This window comes from Meles meles, chromosome 14 (assembly GCF_922984935.1).
Source record: "Meles meles chromosome 14, mMelMel3.1 paternal haplotype, whole genome shotgun sequence".
NCBI classification, from domain to species: Eukaryota; Metazoa; Chordata; class Mammalia; order Carnivora; family Mustelidae; genus Meles; species Meles meles.
In genome coordinates this window covers 9827540-9845118 of record NC_060079.1, presented here as the reverse complement: position 1 = coordinate 9845118, position 17579 = coordinate 9827540, and the positions used below count along the sequence as shown (strand labels likewise).

The window sequence follows — 17579 nt, the reverse complement described above, 5'->3', positions numbered from 1 at the left end:
GGACAGCATCTCTTCCTTTAAGCCTGTGTAAAAAGGTGGAGGGTGGGGGATAAGGTAAACTCCCCAAGGTGATGAAGCCGCTTCTCCCTGTGCTCCTTAGCTCGGTCTCTGATCTGGGGGTGGCAGAACCATTCGCAGGGGGAGTGAAAGGAGACTCGGAGGTGGCAGATTCGAGTCCCTGTTCCAGGCCTAGGCCATTCTATTCCCCGCGTTCCCCCCCACATCTCTAAAGTGGCGGTGCCTCATTAATTGTTTGGAAGCACTTTGTAACCTCCTAGGTGATTCATAGAGCAGCTCTCCCAGCCCCATGTTTTGTTACAATACTGGTAAGTAATGCTCATTTATGCATTTTGCCGATCACCTTCCAATGCCCTTGTCACTGATGCCTTCGTGGAACCATGACTTGAATAGCCATGGATTTGTCACGATTCCTGCTAAGTGCTGATCGTTACGAAAGAGTGTTTTCTGTGAAACAGCCTGGGACAGGGACCAGGAAGACTGGTCCCAAAGCTGCCACAGTGAGGTTGTGTGTCTTTTTTTTTTTTTTTTTTTTTTTTAAGATTTTATTTTGGGGCGCCTGGGTGGCTCAGTGGGTTAAAGCCTCTGCCTTCGGCTCAGGTCATGATCCCAGAGTCCTGGGATCGAGCCCCACATCGGGCTCTCTGCTCCGCGGGGAGCCTGCTTCCTCCTCTCTCTCTCTGTCTGCCTGCCTCTCTGCCTACTTGTGATCTCTATTTGTCAAATAAATAAATCTTTAAAAAAAAAAAAAAAGATTTTATTTTGACAGAGAGAGATCACAAGTAGGCAGAGAGACAGGCAGAGAGAGGGGGAAGCAGGCTCCCTGCCGAGCAGAGAGCCTGATGTGGGGCTCAATCCCAGGACCCTGGGATCATGACCTGAGCTGAAGGCAGAGGCTTAACCCACTGAGCCACCCAGGCGCCCCGAGGTTGTGTGTCTTAAGAAAACCACACCGTCTGTGGCTCAGCCTTGTAAGCCCACATTCAGCAAAGATGTTGACTAGAAAACAAAGAGCATTCAGAGGAGGCCAACTAGGATGGTAAAGACTTCAAACTGTATCCCAGAAAAATAGTTGAACAGCCCAGAAAAGCTTGGAGAAGACCCGTTGCTGTTGTGAGTGCTACTTGGAGGGCTAAGGTGTTAAAGGCATTATTTTTTTTCTGAGAGAGACCTAGGACCAGCTGCAGGGGCTTGAGGGAAGCAAGGAGGTGTTAATAAAAGGACTTTCTATTTTTAGAAACATTGCTTTTATTTTGGGAATTGGAAAGCATTCAGAAAAATACAAATACCTACTATCCACTGTCCAGAATGAACAAGCATTAACATTGTTGTGCTTCAGATTCTTAAACAAAATAAAACATCCCAGAAAAGTTGGAAGTCCCCTGTGTGCCTTTTCCCAGTGCTGTCCTCCCTTTCTACCATCATGGACTCCGGGTGTAGTAGGTCTGTGTTGTTAAGCTTTGGTTCCATATAAACAGTGTAGAGCAGGATTTTATACACATAAAAATTATGTCATGCTGGGGCGCCTGGGTGGCTCAGTGGGTTAAGCCGCTGCCTTCGGCTCAGGTCATGATCTCAGGGTCCTGGGATCGAGTCCCGCATCGGGCTCTCTGCTCAGCAGGGAGCCTGCTTCTCTCTCTGCCTGCTTCTCTGCCTACTTGTGATCTCTCTCTGTCAAATAAATAAAATCTTAAAAAAAAAATTATGTTATGCTGTTTTCAAGAGCCATATTGATAGAACAGCTGTAGCTGATTTATTATAATTACTAAATAGAATCCTAAAGATATACCGTATACCATGGCTTTAGTGCCTTTGCGTGGACATTGGGCTCGTTTCTAGTCTTTCATTGAGAACAACGTGCCTGTCAGTGCTCTGAGTCTGTGGGGCACATCAGCAGTGTATGAAATTTCTTTCCCCACATCCTCACTCACACTTGGTACTCTCATCTCATTTTCGTCATGCTGATGGGTGGGAAAGCCTGTCTTATTTATTTGTATTTCCTTTCACCATTTGAGTTGCCTCCTCTGAATTACCTGTTTATCGTCCCTGTTGTTTTTTTTTTTAAATATTTTATTTATTTATTTGACAGACAGAGATCACAAGTAGGCAGAGAAGCACGCAGAGAGAGAGGAGGAAGCAGGCTCCTCGCTGAGCAGAGAGCCCGATGCGGGGCTCGATCCCAGGACCCTGGGATCATGGCCCAAGCCGAAGGCAGAGGCTTTAACCCACTGAGCCACCCAGGCGCCCCTGTCCCTGTTTTTCTACTTGTATGGTCCTCCCCCTATCCCCGATTTATATAGGGTTCTCTGTTCTGTATGATGCCAAAACCCTGTCCCAGTTAGATTTCTTTTGTTGCCCTTTTTAAAATTACCCAGTAGTGTTTTGATATAGGAAATTACCAGTTTTTTTCTTAAGAAAATCCTTCTCCCATCTTGAGATCACAAACATACACTTTTCTTCTATTTTAAAGTTGTAATTTTTCACATTTAGTCAGTCCTCCTAGGGAGATTATTGTATGGGTTGAGACCTAATTTTTCTCCCATATCAGAACTCTGAATGGTCCCAGCACTTTTACTAGGTAGTTTGTTCCTTCCCTGTAAAACAATTTTCGAAAAGTCAGGGTTTCCATTTTTGGAATACAGGACATAGGGAGCTCCCTCTCGTCTCATGCAGTCTGGACGACCCCACTGGCACTAGGAGGCCATCACACAAGGAGTCAGATGAGAAGAGTACTTCCCAGCTGCTGCTCTAATCAGAAGGAAAAATAAGGATAGTCAAGTTTTATCATAAAGCTAGACTCGTTACTTTATAGGACCATTCTTTTGTTCTTTCATCAAATGAGGGTAAGGATAATGGAAGCATTTTATACATTACAGAATATCTATTTTACATTTAAAGGCTGAGACCAATATACTCTTACTTGCAGGTAAAAAATCGGTACCTTTAAGTCTGTCCATCTCCCTTGTTTAAAAAAAAATTGAAACTAAGTCAGAGAGGAGCATTGGGCCCCTGTGTCAAGCTGATCTCTCCTGAAGTGTGTGATACGGCTCAGGTCTCATGAAGAGACCAGTGAGCAGTCCTAGCACCGAGTCTCCCTGTTTCAAACTAGGACCTACCCTGACAAAGGAACTCAGTTTTTCTTCAAATATTGGACAACATGACTTGGACACAAAGAGTAAACAGATTCAGCAGTGGATTGAGAAACAGTACAAAGTTCAAATTACCATAAAGAAAGGGAAGAACCTAGAGGAGCCAGAACAGAAGATGGTGAGTACAAGCAGGTATGAGGGACTGCTTGCGGTTACTGTTTTCTGATCTAAAGATATAACTGTAGAAAATCTGGAGAATGTAAAGGCAAAGACGAGTAATGGCTAATTCTGTCCAGTGATGGCAGGAGATTTCCAATTCATTTTTCAAAATGTAAGCATACTCTGTGTACATCACTTTTCCCCTGGAAGCGTAAGTATTTGTCAGGTGAAAACAATGCGCTGAATCATCGCGGGGCTATCTACTATTCTTTGTACAAACTGCACAATATTTATAACTTAAAAACATAAGATTCATATTTAAAAGTCTGTCTCCTATTTATAATGCCTCTGAGAAGCATTATATATAAAGTCACACTGCCTTTCTGGAAAGTATCAGTTTATACTCCCAGGCTAAATGTCTAGAATATCTGTTTTGCCCTTAGAGCCCAAGACCTTAGCAGCTAAAAGGCCAGCATTAGTCTGGTGGTTTCCGCCCCCACTCCAGGTTAGAATCACTTGGGCCTAGGTTTCAGCCCAGAATCTCTAGAACTGGGTGTATTCTTCTAATCACGCCAGTGACTCTGTGTTACCAATGTTAAGAAATGCACTAGACTGACAGTTTGGGGGATAAAGAGGTCCTCTGTCAGTACCCAAACCCACTGCTTTGTACTTCCTTTTTTTGAGATGGTAGAAGGACCCAGACATAGTCCCGCAATGCCAGGACAGAGTGGGAATTTACAACTATCAACCTTTAGTGCATCAGTTAGTTACGTGGTATTTATAAAACTCCTGGTTATCGTACAGGTTTCAGTCAGCTTAACCAGAGGCACAATTTGATGTGAGATAGTCACTTAACAGCAATTCAGGAATGCTGATTTTTATGTGTATTAGAGCATTAACACTAGAAAGCATCAAAGACAGTTTTAAATTAATCTTTGGGTGTTTTCCCTTTCTAGGAGGAGATCTGTCATCAAATACTCCAGACCATGCCTGGACTAGCTACCTTCTCATCCCGGCCACAACCTGTTCGGGGAGGAAAAGCTGTAATGTGTGTTCTTCGTCATTTGAGCAAAAAGGAAGAGAATGCCTGGAGAGAAGCTCAAGGAACCCAGAAAGGAGACACTTTGAACAAAGAAACCAGAAACAATCGAGAATCAGATGTTGTGCATCAGTGATTTTAATAAAGAAAAATGTGCTTCTGAGCAGAAGTCACTGAGCTGGCTGCTGCGTGTCATTTAAACAAAGCAGTGTGAGGTTCAGCTGAGGGTAAGGGCCACAGCAGTCGAGAGTACCTTGTCTTCAGTACAGTTCAGGGTCTCTCCGTTTTTAGGTACAGATAAGCCTTGTTCTTGCTTCCTTTTAGGAGGAATATAGCCACTGAGACGAGAGGCCAAACTCCGTTTTTCACGAGAGGGTTTTACCTTTGGAGATAAGAAAAGAAGATAATGGGATTCAAAATCAAGCTGTGTGAACCCATCTTCTACTAGCTGTACCCCCCAGGCACCCAGCGCTCCTTTAGAACAGAGTGAAGGCCGTGGCCTCCCTTCCACAGCAGTGCAGGCTCGCTCCCTACTAAGGAGCTGAAACATTCTAGACTGCATCTGGCTGAGGTAACTGATGTTTAAAATCAACAGCTTGCCTAACTCCACTTACTTTGAGCTTCATTTTCTTCTTGTCAGGGTCATGCACGACGGCATGCCTAGTGAGACTTTGCTACAATGAAGGAGAAAGAAACAGTTACATCTTTAGAACACTGCCATTCTGGTATCTCTTAATAGGAAAACTCCATGATTTACTTAAACTGTCCACCTTCTTGCTGTTACATCCCATTGAAGGATGTGACCTCAGCTTACAGAGATTCCCCAACCAGAGCAGAATTCTTCCTCAAATTGTAGACCTAAATCACTACCTTTCTGAAGGACCCAGGTTAGGAACTTCCGCAGTCTCAACCTCCGCTGGCTTCTTAGTAGTTTCGTAAGTAAGAGGAGGGGAAACCAGTTCTGAGTGAGCTATTCCAAGCCGAAGAAGGTTCTTTTAGCTGAGCCTCAGCAGCATTCCCAAACCCCAGTGGGAAATCTGAGCGAGGCCTTGCCGTCCTCAATAATGCTGACCACCGTCAGCCCCAGGTTGTGTTCTAACGGTCTGGACGCAGGCGACGCCCGCCTCACTGTCTCTTCAGACTCAGCTGTAACTCATGGTTCACAACTTGTAGGAGCACCTGCCAGACTGAGGGTCCGCAGAGCAGCGCGGGTCCTCTGGTAAGTGTCCCGTTCTTACCCGTTCAAGTCACACCAAGACCCAGACTAGATCCCCAAGTGCTATGGTCCCTCATGTCCTTGTTGCCCACTCTCTCAACCCCTAAAAGATGACAGTCTAAAAGGACACCCAAGTATCAGCATAGTCTTATAATTAATAAGCATGTGGTACCGTAGGCCACTGGTTCTCAAGTACATGAAGACCCACAGGGTTTGTTAAAACACAAGTTACTGGGCCCAATCTCCAGAGTTTCTGATCCGGGGAGGGCCTGTGGATATGCATTTCTAGCAAGTTCTCAGGTGACACCGATGCTCCTGGTCCAGGGCCATGCTTTGAGAGCCACTGGCATAGAAGATCCGGTGGTTATGCAGACCTGAGTTAAGAACCGCTCCTGCTGAAGCCAGAGTGGAAGGTCCAGAGCACCCGGCTTTCCCCTTCCATCTTGGAACCCAGAGCTCCCAGGAACCCAGCTGGGAAGCCCCAGACCTAAAGGACAGCATCCGGGAGGGCAAGTACTTACTTTCATTGCGAAGGTTTTGCCACAGCCAGGATGTTCACAGGTAAATGGGCGCCTTTCCTCGTGAAAAGAGAGAATGTGGCTCTGGAGGTTAAACACGGTTGTGTAGGTCCTACCACAGCCTTCCCTCGGACACCGGTAAACATCCCTTTCCGGGGCGTGAGTTTTCATATGCTGCTTAAGGTAATCCTTGCGCTTAAATGTTTTCTGGCATACTTCACATCTTATGTCCTCTGGTGGAGTAGACAGACAAACTTAACCAATCTCCCCAGGTATGACCATACAGAGAAAATTTACTTCAATATATAAATAATGTATTTGATGCCAAAAATGTCATGATTATCATAAATCAGAAAACGAACTCCAATTTTTACTGCTTGGAAGTCTGTCTCAATTCTCCCATGTTCTTGTGGTACAGAAAGTCACTCTTCCCTTACCAGGGAGCAGGGCTTCTCAGCATGGTGGCTGTGGGCAAAGGGAGACTGAGACGACCAGTTTCCTTCCTTGTCCGCCAATACATAAAGCGCTGTTTCCCAAACTGTCCCATAGGCCACCAGTGCCTCCCAAGGTTCTTGACTACTAATTTAGGGGCGCCTGGGTGGCTCAGTCTGTTAAGCCTCTGCCTTTGGCTCACGTCATGATCCCAGGGTCCTGGGACTGAGTCCCGCATTGTGCTCCCTGCTCAGCGGGGAACCTGCTTCTCCCTCTCCACCCTTCTCCTCCCTGCCTTGTGCTCTCTCTCTCAAATAAATAAATAACATCTTTTTTTTAAAAAGATTTTATGTATTTATTTATTTGACAGAGATCACAAGTAGGCAGAGAGGCAGGCAGAGAGGTTGGGGGGGGAAGCAGGCTCCCCACTTAGCAGAGAGCCCGATGTGGGGCTCGATCCCAGGAGCCTGAGATCATGACCTGAGCCAAAGGCAGCGGCTTAATCCACTGAGCCCCCCAATAAATAACATCTTAAAAAAACACAAATGTGCACAGCAATTTCTGGCTCCTGAACCTGGGACCACAGCTCTGCTCATTTGCCAAACGGCTGAGGTACCCAGCACATTTCAAAACGTAACACAAAAGTTATTATTTTAAGGCCCATGTTTAATATTTCCCTCTTTAAAAGCAGTTCTATAGCGACAAATATTTACACTGTGCCATACACGTCTGCCTTACCTTTGTGGGTTTCTCTCACATGTTTTAGAAGCTCCGTCCATGTTTTTGCCACAAAGGAACATTCTTTTTGACACATATAGCCTGTTGAGAAAAAAATACATTGGTGCATTGCCTTTCATGAATATTCAGTGTAAATACCAAACGTAATTAGAAAGGAAACTTGTAAGCCTACATAATCTTTCTCCAGTCTCCCAGTAATGTTCGGTTAGTCTTTAGAGGTGGGAACAAAAACTCAGTTTTGCAGGGAAACCTGATAATCGTGTAGCAAGGTAGTCCACATAGGGTCTTAGGTCCGCAGACTTCACAGAAGCACGCTGTTCCCAGTAAGTTGCTGCCCTTCCCCCGCCACCACGGTCGCAGCCCCCCGCCCCTCCCTGCTTTATGCCTGCCTCTTGTGTTCCTCCGTGAAAGAGTTCCGTGGTCCTCTGGGCTTGGCAGACCACCAACACTATGTCTCAGTGGTTGTGTGCCTACCCCTGGCCTCTAGTCTTACTATCTGGTAAGTTATACAATATAGGAAAGACTCAGGGTGCAATTAAGGGAGAAAATAAGAACCCAGAGGAAACGCTGTAGACAAAAGCAGACATCAGAACTGGAAAAGCGAAGCACCAGAACTGGAAGAATCCGTCACTGTTAACAGCCGATCTGTGTTCACCAACTCGAGAGAGAGAAACTAAAAGGAACGAGGCTACCTCTCACTCTTCAGCTACTAGTCTCATGTTTAAAACAACGACAAAAACCCCATATACTCTATACTTAGAAAACTGGAATACAGAATAAAAAAACCCCTCAAAGAGGGGCGCCTGGGTGGCTCAGTGGGTTAAGCCTCTGCCTTTGGCTCAGGTCATGATCTCAGGGCCCTGGGATCGAGCCCCGCATCAGACTCTCAGCATGGAGCCCCCTCTCTCTCTGCCTACTTGTGATCTGTCAAATAAATAAATTCTTTAAAAAAAAAAAAAAACCCTCAAGGAAACAGAAAATAGATTCAAGTAATTTAATCAAGTCTTTCTGGAAAAAGTTACAATTTGATAACTCCAAAACCTCTAACTGTTATTCAAGCCCTGAGGATGCCGGTAAGGAGGAGGAGGACAGAGGCAGCAGAGAGGTAACAGTGGCGAAAAAGCCAACCGTGGCCGGAGCACTAACGCTCTCAGAAGCAGAGAACCCCCAGGCACTTGTGGCAGACCAAGAGACACCGGCTGTGAACAGTGACGACAGGAGTGGAAGAACAGACGAGGGTGTGCAGTGCCTCTGGTCGAGTCTAAAACCCGAACCTGCAGCACGCGGCCCCCGCCTAGATGGTGCTGGGTGCCTCTGCGGGACCACAGCACAGAACAGAGTCTCTTACAGTCAGAGAACTAGACACGACACGACACGACACACACACACACACACACGCGCACTCTCTCTCTCTCTCTCTCTCCTGGGGTCTCCTCAAAGCGGGGGCCACCGGGGAGCACCAGACGTACCCTCGTGGACCTTCCTGTGTCGCTTCAGCCTGCTGCGTGAGGCGAAGTGTTTGCCACATCCTTCCTGGGCACACCTGGGTTAACAACAGGTCCCGTGTGAGCCAATCCGCTTTTGTGCAGCATCTGCTGAAGGTGAGTATTACTCTGTCCTTTTCTGCTACCCAAGTCTCTCCCCACCACCAAACCAATCATAAAGAGGAGATTTGAAATTGAGACTGAATCCCAAGTGAAATTCAAGTTCCTTGACCAGCCTTGAGACCAAACAAACTGAGAGAAGAGTCCTGACTTCTTTTTCTGGCGTTGTGATTTTAAAGTGTTCATCTTCACCCTTCTGAGACTGGGCTGTTTTCGTGGCTACAAGAAGACAGCGGAGGTAAACCCCTAAGGCATTCTCAACGGTCTCCTGGGTCTCACGCTGCCACCCGGGGACGGTGTGGAAGGAAAGCAGCGGCAGACGCATGGGCTCTGGTGAGCCGCACAGGGCACGGCCGCTTCCGTGCAAAAGGCCCCAGTGGCACAAGTGGCAGGCCTGCCAGCGAGGAGACACAGGCCCTGCAGTGACCCCAGGCAAGCCACGGCTCTGGGGGGACCAGGAAGGCACTGGGCAGGATGGTGGCCCACAGAGCGGCTGGCTAGTGCCCTTGAAGATGCACCTCCGAGCAGGCAGCTGGAGCTCCCTGACACCCTCAGCAAGTCCAGCCCCGTGTGTCCAGTCACCATCCCTGTTCCTCAGGAAGGCCACTCTAAATAAAGCACACAGCCCCGTGACTTCTGCTCTGTAGCAAAGGAATGCTTCGTGTCTGCATAAGACAGTTCACCCAATTAAACATCCTCTTTAGGACGCGGGGGTGGCTCAGTCAGTTAAGCGTCTGCCTTCGGCTCAGGTCATGATCCCAGGGTCCTAGGATCGAGTCCCACATGGGAGCTTCCTGCACAGTGGGGAGCCTGCTTCTCCCTCTGCCTGCCGCTTTCCCTACTTATGCGCACTCTCTCTGACAAACAAATAAAACCTTTAATAAAAATAAAAATAAACTTGCTCTAACTGAATAAAGTCATTTCTTAGCTTTGCCTTCGAGCTGAACCACAACTGTACTAACTTCACAAATCACTTAGAAATACATGAACTATTTCTGTCGGGAAAGAAAAGCACAATCAAGCTTTTGAACTGCCCCCCTATTATCAACGGGCATTCCCGGCACAGAAAAGCGTTAAGAAATGGTTTCGGAACACTTGCGCCCGACCTCTGCCTTTCAATCTTCCCCCCCCTCAGCTGTAAGAGAGCCCAGGCGCGGGAAGCACGTACGTGAACAGCGGCTCGCTGCCGTGCTGGCACTGGTGGGCTCTCAGCTGCTGGTGTTTCCTGAAGGCCTTCCTGCAACCTTCAAAAGTGCACTGTGTAATAAAGGTTCGTTAGTCTGGAGAAAAAAAAGAACCGTTCGCAAGAGAATTCCCTCAAGATAGACATATTGTGGAAACTTTATACTTGCTACTTGTTTCCACTGAGTTACTGGCAAATTCTAGGCCAGGAAGCTTTGAAGACGAACCCATTTGAAACAGCGTAAGGGTTTCGTTTGGGGCAGCCCACCCATAATGAACTTCATTAGCACGAAAATGTTTGCTTTCAAAATAAGCTGCTGTTACGTTAGCTAGGAGTTGGGCTAAATTCAGGTATTTGGCAGACAAAATCTGGTTGATGAGCATTTCCGAAACATGGACAATAAGCATAAAACTAGAGAATGTAGGCACAGAAAATCATTCATACTTACTACATACTGTTTTTGCTGATTTTCATGTTTACATTCAAAATGTTTCTTCAAGTTTGATTTTGTGTTGAATTTTTGATCACAACCGCTGGCTGTACAACTGTAAGAAATTGTATAAATCAGTATTTACAAGCCGAGGGAAGAGAATTTTTAAGATGCATATATCCTCCAACTTTATAAAAGTACTTTCCCAAGTACAGCAGAAAACAGTCTTTCACAAACCCCAAAGTGTTAGGTCAGTGTCAGCCTCTCAGTTCTGACATGATTACCAAGCGCTGGGATGCGTTTTTCACGTCAGGCCTCTGAAATCAGGCACAGTGCAGCACACACGCTTTGTGAACCGGGCAGAGGGAAAGTGGAGAACACTAGTTCCAAAAGCCCACACCCTGCTTAGGCTTAAATTTTATTTAAGTTAAACTGTTCTCAATTTAGAATCGGATAACCTTAATTGTGCTTGAAATGTCAAAATAAGCTGCATTTCCCAAAAAACCCTCAAAAATACTAGCTTCTGCTTACCATCAGAGGTAAAAACAGGTATTTAGAGCAAAACCACAAACCATATGGCCTCTCGCATATCATCAAGCCATTCTAGTCCCCCTTAATGACTGATTCTATATCTCACCCTTGAATTATCTAAATTCTTTGGGCAGTTGTGTTTTTTACTGTGTGCTCTTCTTGTGATGAGTTCTCCAAAGCCTGGTGGACGAAGCAGGACCTCCCTGAGAGCCCTGATCTCAGATGTCATTCACTGATAAACACTGGGTAACAGTCCCTTCGGGCACTGGGCTATCCACAGGGACAGATGGAGACACACAGGTAGGGGCCGTGCGATCGATGGTACTAGAAGCACACAGGAGGGGTGCTGGGGCAGAGACCACTATGAATTTCAACAGGGGTTGTTTTTGACTTTGGGAACAGAACACAGTTTTAGCTGGGTACACGATGAACAGAAATAGAGCTTTTTCCAGGCTCCCTTGCAATTAGGGGTGGCCACATGGCCGTTTTGGGCCCGTCCTGTTAAAGCAACCACAAAGCGTCTGAGAAGGGGGCACACCTCTTTTGCTTCTTCATCCACCCTGGTGGCTGGAACGCCTGCGTGACAGCTGGAGCTCCAGCAGTCCTCCTGGAGCACGATGTTGAAGCCCCAAGATGAAGATGGCAGAGACAGGCTACAAAGAGCCCCGGTCTCCTGACTGTGGCACACCCCTCAACTGTCCACTTCCGCATTTCAGTTAAGCAAGAAAAACAGAGACTGTCTTGTTTAAGCCACTAGGGTGCTGGGTGTTCTGTCACTCTGGCCTTGACTCCTGATCCAAGCATCTAACCCAACACAAGTGCGGGGCAAAAGGACAGGGCCCAGAAATGTCCTGACAGGAAGCAAGGAGCAGGCACAGGGACCTAGTACATGCGGGCAGCATCACAGACGGGGCTGCTGGTCAGTTAAGCGCTGCTGGACCACAGTTTCATGTCAGAGTCAAGCAAACAGGGCAAGATTATAAAAAGGCGAGGTCACCAAGGTCATTTACACAACATACTAAGATCCTAGACTTGGTTACGAAAGTCACACTTAAGACCCGTGCCTAGCCGTAAAAAGGGAAGCAGTCTGGAAGCAGAGAAAACACCATTCAAGTGGGAGTTCAGAGGCTGGAGTAAGACCATAGCAGCCGGAGGAGGGACAGGGTCTGAGGGACAGCTGAGAGGGTGAGGCGCCCAGGGGAGCTGCCTTGCCTCTGCTGTGGGTCGTCAGGTAGACACAGATGCCACCCGACAAGAACGAGGCAGGTGAAGACCAAAGGAAGCAGAGCTCAGACTTGACTGGGAGGGATTTGGGCCACAGGAAACTTAAGGAGTCAGAGAGGCACCCAGCAACACCGTCCAGCTGGGAGCCTGGAACTGAAGACGGGTCGGGAGAGAGAGAGTGAGCTGGCCGGGATTACCACAGAGTGGCCTTGGTCCAGAGGGAAGAACACAGCTTTCCCCGTCCCCCTGTGCATCTGTACCCAGCTCGTTCTCCTTGAAGATTTCGTCTTTTAAATAGCACAGAGTAACTTAGCTCAGAAACCAAAGAGCATGAAAAGGGACACGGCTGCGGGACGCCCCACCACTCTTAGGACAGGTGACACTTTCGGTTTTATTAAGTAACTTTTAACGTTGCAAATATAAATACAGATTCTTCCTGCCCACTCTTCCCTCCTCTTTACACACAAAAAGGCAGCCCTCCGTACACACTCTTCTGAACTTTGGTCTTTCAGTGACTATGCCTTGGAGATCCTGTTTCCCAGACAACACCTGCATTCGTTTTCCCAGCTGTAGACCATTCTACTGTGTTGCTCTGCTCTTCAGTCCCTCGTGACCAGCAGGTGGGTTGATCCCAATGCTCTGCTCCTACGAATAGTGTTGTGCGTAACCTCAAACATGCATTTAATACAAGCGCGAGTGTACCTACAGAATAAATTCCCCAACGTGAAACTTCCAGGTCAAAAACTATAGTCCAGCTCTATTTTTCCAGACCACACTTAGTTACTCTCTGCTGGGCTAGCTGAACTACATTTTAAAATCCATTAAGCTTTACTTAGGGCTATTTATTCTGATGATACACCGTGTGCTTGCGCGGGGGCTGAGATAAAGACATCTGCCCCCCCAGTAATTTGTCCCATTCCTGCTCGCTACCACGCTGGTCACACAGAGAGGTGGCTCTCCACGTGGAAAAGGACAGTGAAGATGATCCCGTGGCAACTACTGACAACTCACTTTCCCCATGACTGTTTGGACCTTAGTGAGACATGAGACACTTCACCTTCACCATCATCTTAAAACTCGAAGAAAACAACTCAGATCATTAGAAAACCTTACGCACAAGGAACTGTCTCATGGAACACAATTACGATATCAAATTCCAACATGGGCAAAACTGGTCTCCTGTATGTAGCTCTGGACAGCTAACAGAGTATTATTTTTTCAGTGAAAACTAAGTGTTTCCACGGAACGTTCTGTTCAATGGGTCTCCAAGTGTGGATGCAGACCAACAGCATCATCACCTGGGAACTTGCTGGAAATGCATATTCTCTGGCCCCACCCACTACCTACTGAATCAGAAACTCCGGGATGGGATCCAGCACTCTGGTTTTAACGAGCTCTCCCCGTGATTCTCACGCTCCCTAAATCTGAGATCCACAGCTTTAAAGAAGTAGCTGATTCAAAAGGCCAGCAGTACCTCCGTCCTTTCAGAACCAGCAACTCCAAAATAGAACCTGGTGTGGGAGAGGTGCAGGGGCTTAATTTGAAGAAATACAAGATAAAACTATTAAAAGCTCTACCTCTGGGTGCCTGGGTGGCTCAGTGGGTTAAGCCTCTGCCTTCGGCTCAGGTCATGATCTCAGGGTCCTGGGATCAAGTCCCGCATCTGGCTCTCTGCTTGGCAGGGAGCCTGCTTCCTTCTCTCTCTCTGACTGTTTCTCTGCCTACTTGTGATCTCTGTCTGTCAAATAAATAAATAAAATCTTTAAAGAAAAAAAAAAAGCTCTACTTCTGTCTCTTATCCCAGAAGCTTATTTACTGGTTCATAAAGACCCTGTAACCCGAGGAGGCAAGACTCTGCCAGGGAATATTATCCCATCTCATCTGAACAGAGTGTTTTGGGGGGAGGATTTCCCAGTCAGTATGTACTTTAAAAGGGAGAAGAGGGGCACCTGGGTGGGTTAAGCCTCTGCCTTCAGCTCAGGTCATGATCTCAGGGTCCTGGGATCGAGCCCCACATCGGGCTCTCCATTCAGTGGGGAGCCTGCTTCCTCCATCCCCTCTGCCTGCCTCTCTGCCTACTTGTAATCTCTGTCTGTCAAATAAAGAAATAAAATCTTAAAAAATAAATAAATAAAAGGGAGAGGAGAGGATGCAAACTCAAGACAACTTCAGATAAACTCACTGCTGAAGTTATCACAGGCAAAGGACCCACAAAACCCCCTCTTCTCTTCCACACATCCAAACCCAGTCTCCTCTTGGACCCAGAGAAGCAAAGGAGAGAAGCTACTCGCTCCTGGTCTCAGGAGTGAACAATCCATTTCCTTACCAGGAACGATATGCCAAATACAGGTCGATATGCCAAATACAACCGCTTCAAAGGCTTCAGAACCATGCTCTACTTACACAAATGGCTTTTCCCCTGTGTGAATCAGGATATGGCGGCTCAGATGGTAGTCCCTGACAAAGGCTTTGCCACACCCTTCATGGTCACAAACAAACGGTCTCTAGCAGGAAGGAAAGAAAAAACAGGTCAGTCCTGCCCCAGTTAGTAATTCTGGTATTACTGAAACACCTAAAATGTACAGGGGACCAAACCACGGACGCCGCCTCCAGAGACGGTTTCCTCTCAGTAAGTGCTGAGCACCAAGACTAGATAACAGTGTTCTACAAGTGCCACAGCTTTCTCACAAAGGCAGTGTGACAGACTTTGCTCTATGAATAGCCTATGAAATAAGCAGGCAGCCTTCACAGTAAGAGATGGCATTGCCAACCTACTCCTAACCTGACAGCAGGCTTCACCGGCGCCACCCCACCCCTGAACGTGACTTGTCTGCCATCAGCATGGCCGACGTGCACGTGTTTCCAACCACAGCGTGTTTTCATCCATTCGAAGCCTAAGGCACAGGAACGTGCAGGTTCTGTCTCCTCCCAGACAAGCCTAGTGCCTATGCTAAGAGAAGGCCCGGCACACCTCCAGGAAGACATTCACAGGTGTCAGAGCAAAGCCATCAGCTCCCAGCCTCACTGCAACCACCACTTGGGACCCAGGGAGGAAGGGTCTCCATTCTAAACCTATAGGAAAAGTCCAAAATGTCCCCCAAATAACCAGTTTTATTTGATTATGAAAAACATAACCCCAAGACGGTCCAGGAAGGAGATACCAAAGCCTCAAATATCAGTACTAGTAGCAAAGCCAGTAGACAGGAAGACAGAAGAGTTTATTACTGGGGTAAAATCCATGGAGCTTTGCACAGTATTTGTGAGTCTTTCTTTTTTTGTTGTTTTTGTTTTTTTACTTACTTACTTATTTATTTGACAGAGATCACAAGTAGGCAGAGCAGCAGGCAGAGAGAGGTGGAAGCAGGCTCCCTGCTGAGCAGAGAGCCTGATGATGCGGGGCTCGATTCCAGAGATCATGACCTGACCCGAAGGCAGAGGCTTAACTCACTGAGCCACCAGGTGCCCTTGTTGTTCTAAAGAGAGGGCAGTTTATTTGTCTAGAGGGCAGAGCTGACGGAGGGAGTTGGAGACTTCTTGCCCCATGCCCCAAGGTCACAGACAGTCTATCCTTCCTCTGGGCCATGGCTCTGCGGGTGACCCACAGAAGGGAGAGGAGGCTCTTGCTGCCCCAGCGGTTTTCAGGGAGGGACACAAAAGTGACCACATGCTTCCCTACTTGGACATACAAGTTTCAGAACCCACAATCTGAGGAACAGAATGGGCGACAGAAAGGATAGCGTGGCAGAACTTAATGGATGTTTTGAGTGAAGACAGTCACTGGGTAAGACTGCCAAGACAGCTGGTAGCACGGGTAAAGTCAAGGGCAGAAAGGAGCAGTGGAAATAGCCAGTGAGGAAGAGGAAAGGATATGGAGGAAATGGTCAACCTTCCAATGCTGGAGAGGGTGAGGAGGATGGGGGCCATGAGGATATGTAACGGAATGGCCTGTATGTGAGGTAGGTGCTAGGAGCAAAAGCAGGGGCTCCAGGCCTCTGGTTTAAGAAATTAAGGGCCTTCAGAGGTACCTGGATGGCTCAGTCGGCTGAGCAACCAACTCTTCATTTCCGCTCAAGTCGTGATCTCAGGGTCATGAGATCCCACTCCACACTCAGCACTCAGTCTGCTTAAGATTCTCTCTCTGCCTCTTCCTTCCCGCCGCCCCCCCCCCCCCCGAACTCCCTCTCTTTCTCTCTAAAATAAATTAATCTAAAAAAGGATGGAGGGGGGAGAAATTAGGGGCCTTCAGATGAGGCAATGTGAAGCCAGGTTCTGCCAAACATTGGGAAACTGGGCAGATTCCTTGGCCTCTGTGAACTTCCCTTTCCCCAGAGGTCATCTTCCAAAGACTTTGTATTACCCTCAAAATAAAACCCAAACTCCAAACCCTATTTATACCCTGGCCAAAAAATAAGCCCACCAGACATGCTTCTCAGACATCTTGTATTGTCCTCAACTCAATCACACTCAATCACTCTTCCTTCTGCAGTGTGGTTTTTGTTTTCCTGCCCAGACTGTTCTTCTCTCGTGTCCCCACGATTGGATCCTTTCTGTCTCATTAAGATCAAAAGAGACCTTTCCTGACCATCCTCTAGGAGCTCTCAATTTGCTGGGTCCCATTCCTACTTATTCCTTTGCCCCAATTAAAGCATAAGGTGGGTGACAGCAGATGCCTTGTCTGCTCTGTTCACTACACTCTCTTCAGGGCTAGAAAGGTACTGAATTATGAAGGAATGAATGCATGCTGCTTGCCAAACCCCCAGTACTTAGAAGTCGTTCCCCATTCCAGTTCCAGGAGGCCAGGGACTAAGTCAGGTAAAAGTAGGGGATATAGAAGGGATGAGAGTAATGTATCCTTCCTCTGCACCTATTTACAGATTACCCACAGGTGATGACTGGCCAAGGCTCAAGATCAAAGGGGAAGCGTTGGTTTAGAGAGCCCGGGCCCACGACAAGAGTGTCTCGGTCTCAGAACGTGTCTACCTCTCCTCGGCTCCTCCCAAACCTAAGGCAGAGCTGGCTCGCCTCTACGATCCAGGTTGCCAAAGCTGAACATGTCTTGCAAAGGCATGTGCACCACGTGCTGCCCCTGGCCTCAGGGACAGAGCCAGCCAGGCCAGCCGCCGCCTCCCCAGTCCCCCCGGGCTGGACGCCACGCCCCTCTGCCGCGTGGCTGGTGCCTGGTTACCTCCCCCGTGTGCTTGCACAGGTGCGCGTCTAACTTCCAGGCCTTGTTGTAACTGGCGCTGCAGTCAGGGAAGGAACAGATGAACCTCCTATTGAGCCCGGAGGGCGGCGGGGCGGGGCTCTCGCCGGCCTCGGTGAAGGCGTCGGCGATGGTCAGGAATGACACGCCCTCCGCAACCGAGGCCGGCGGCTCCAGGGCGTCCCGCACCGTGGC

At 47.8% G+C, this 17579-nt stretch overlaps 2 protein-coding genes across 2 annotated transcripts in view; one reads left to right on the top strand and one right to left on the bottom strand.

Annotated features, from left to right (window-relative positions):
* The window catches only part of MTIF3 (mitochondrial translational initiation factor 3), a 15169-nt gene extending 10728 nt beyond the window's left edge, over positions 1–4441 (top strand). The window contains exons 3-4 of the mRNA XM_045978101.1: positions 3128–3285; positions 4223–4441. Of these exons, the coding sequence (XP_045834057.1) occupies positions 3128–3285; positions 4223–4441 (377 nt within the window). The remainder of the gene's footprint in view (positions 1–3127; positions 3286–4222) is intronic.
* GTF3A (general transcription factor IIIA) lies at positions 4421–17579 on the bottom strand (the record flags this gene model as incomplete). Its single annotated transcript, XM_045978103.1, has 9 exons — positions 4421–4687; positions 4920–4979; positions 6043–6272; positions 7210–7290; positions 8679–8752; positions 9982–10070; positions 10445–10541; positions 14585–14685; positions 17367–17579. Coding segments are annotated over 9 exons (1110 nt in total), but the record flags the coding sequence as incomplete, so codon positions are not given.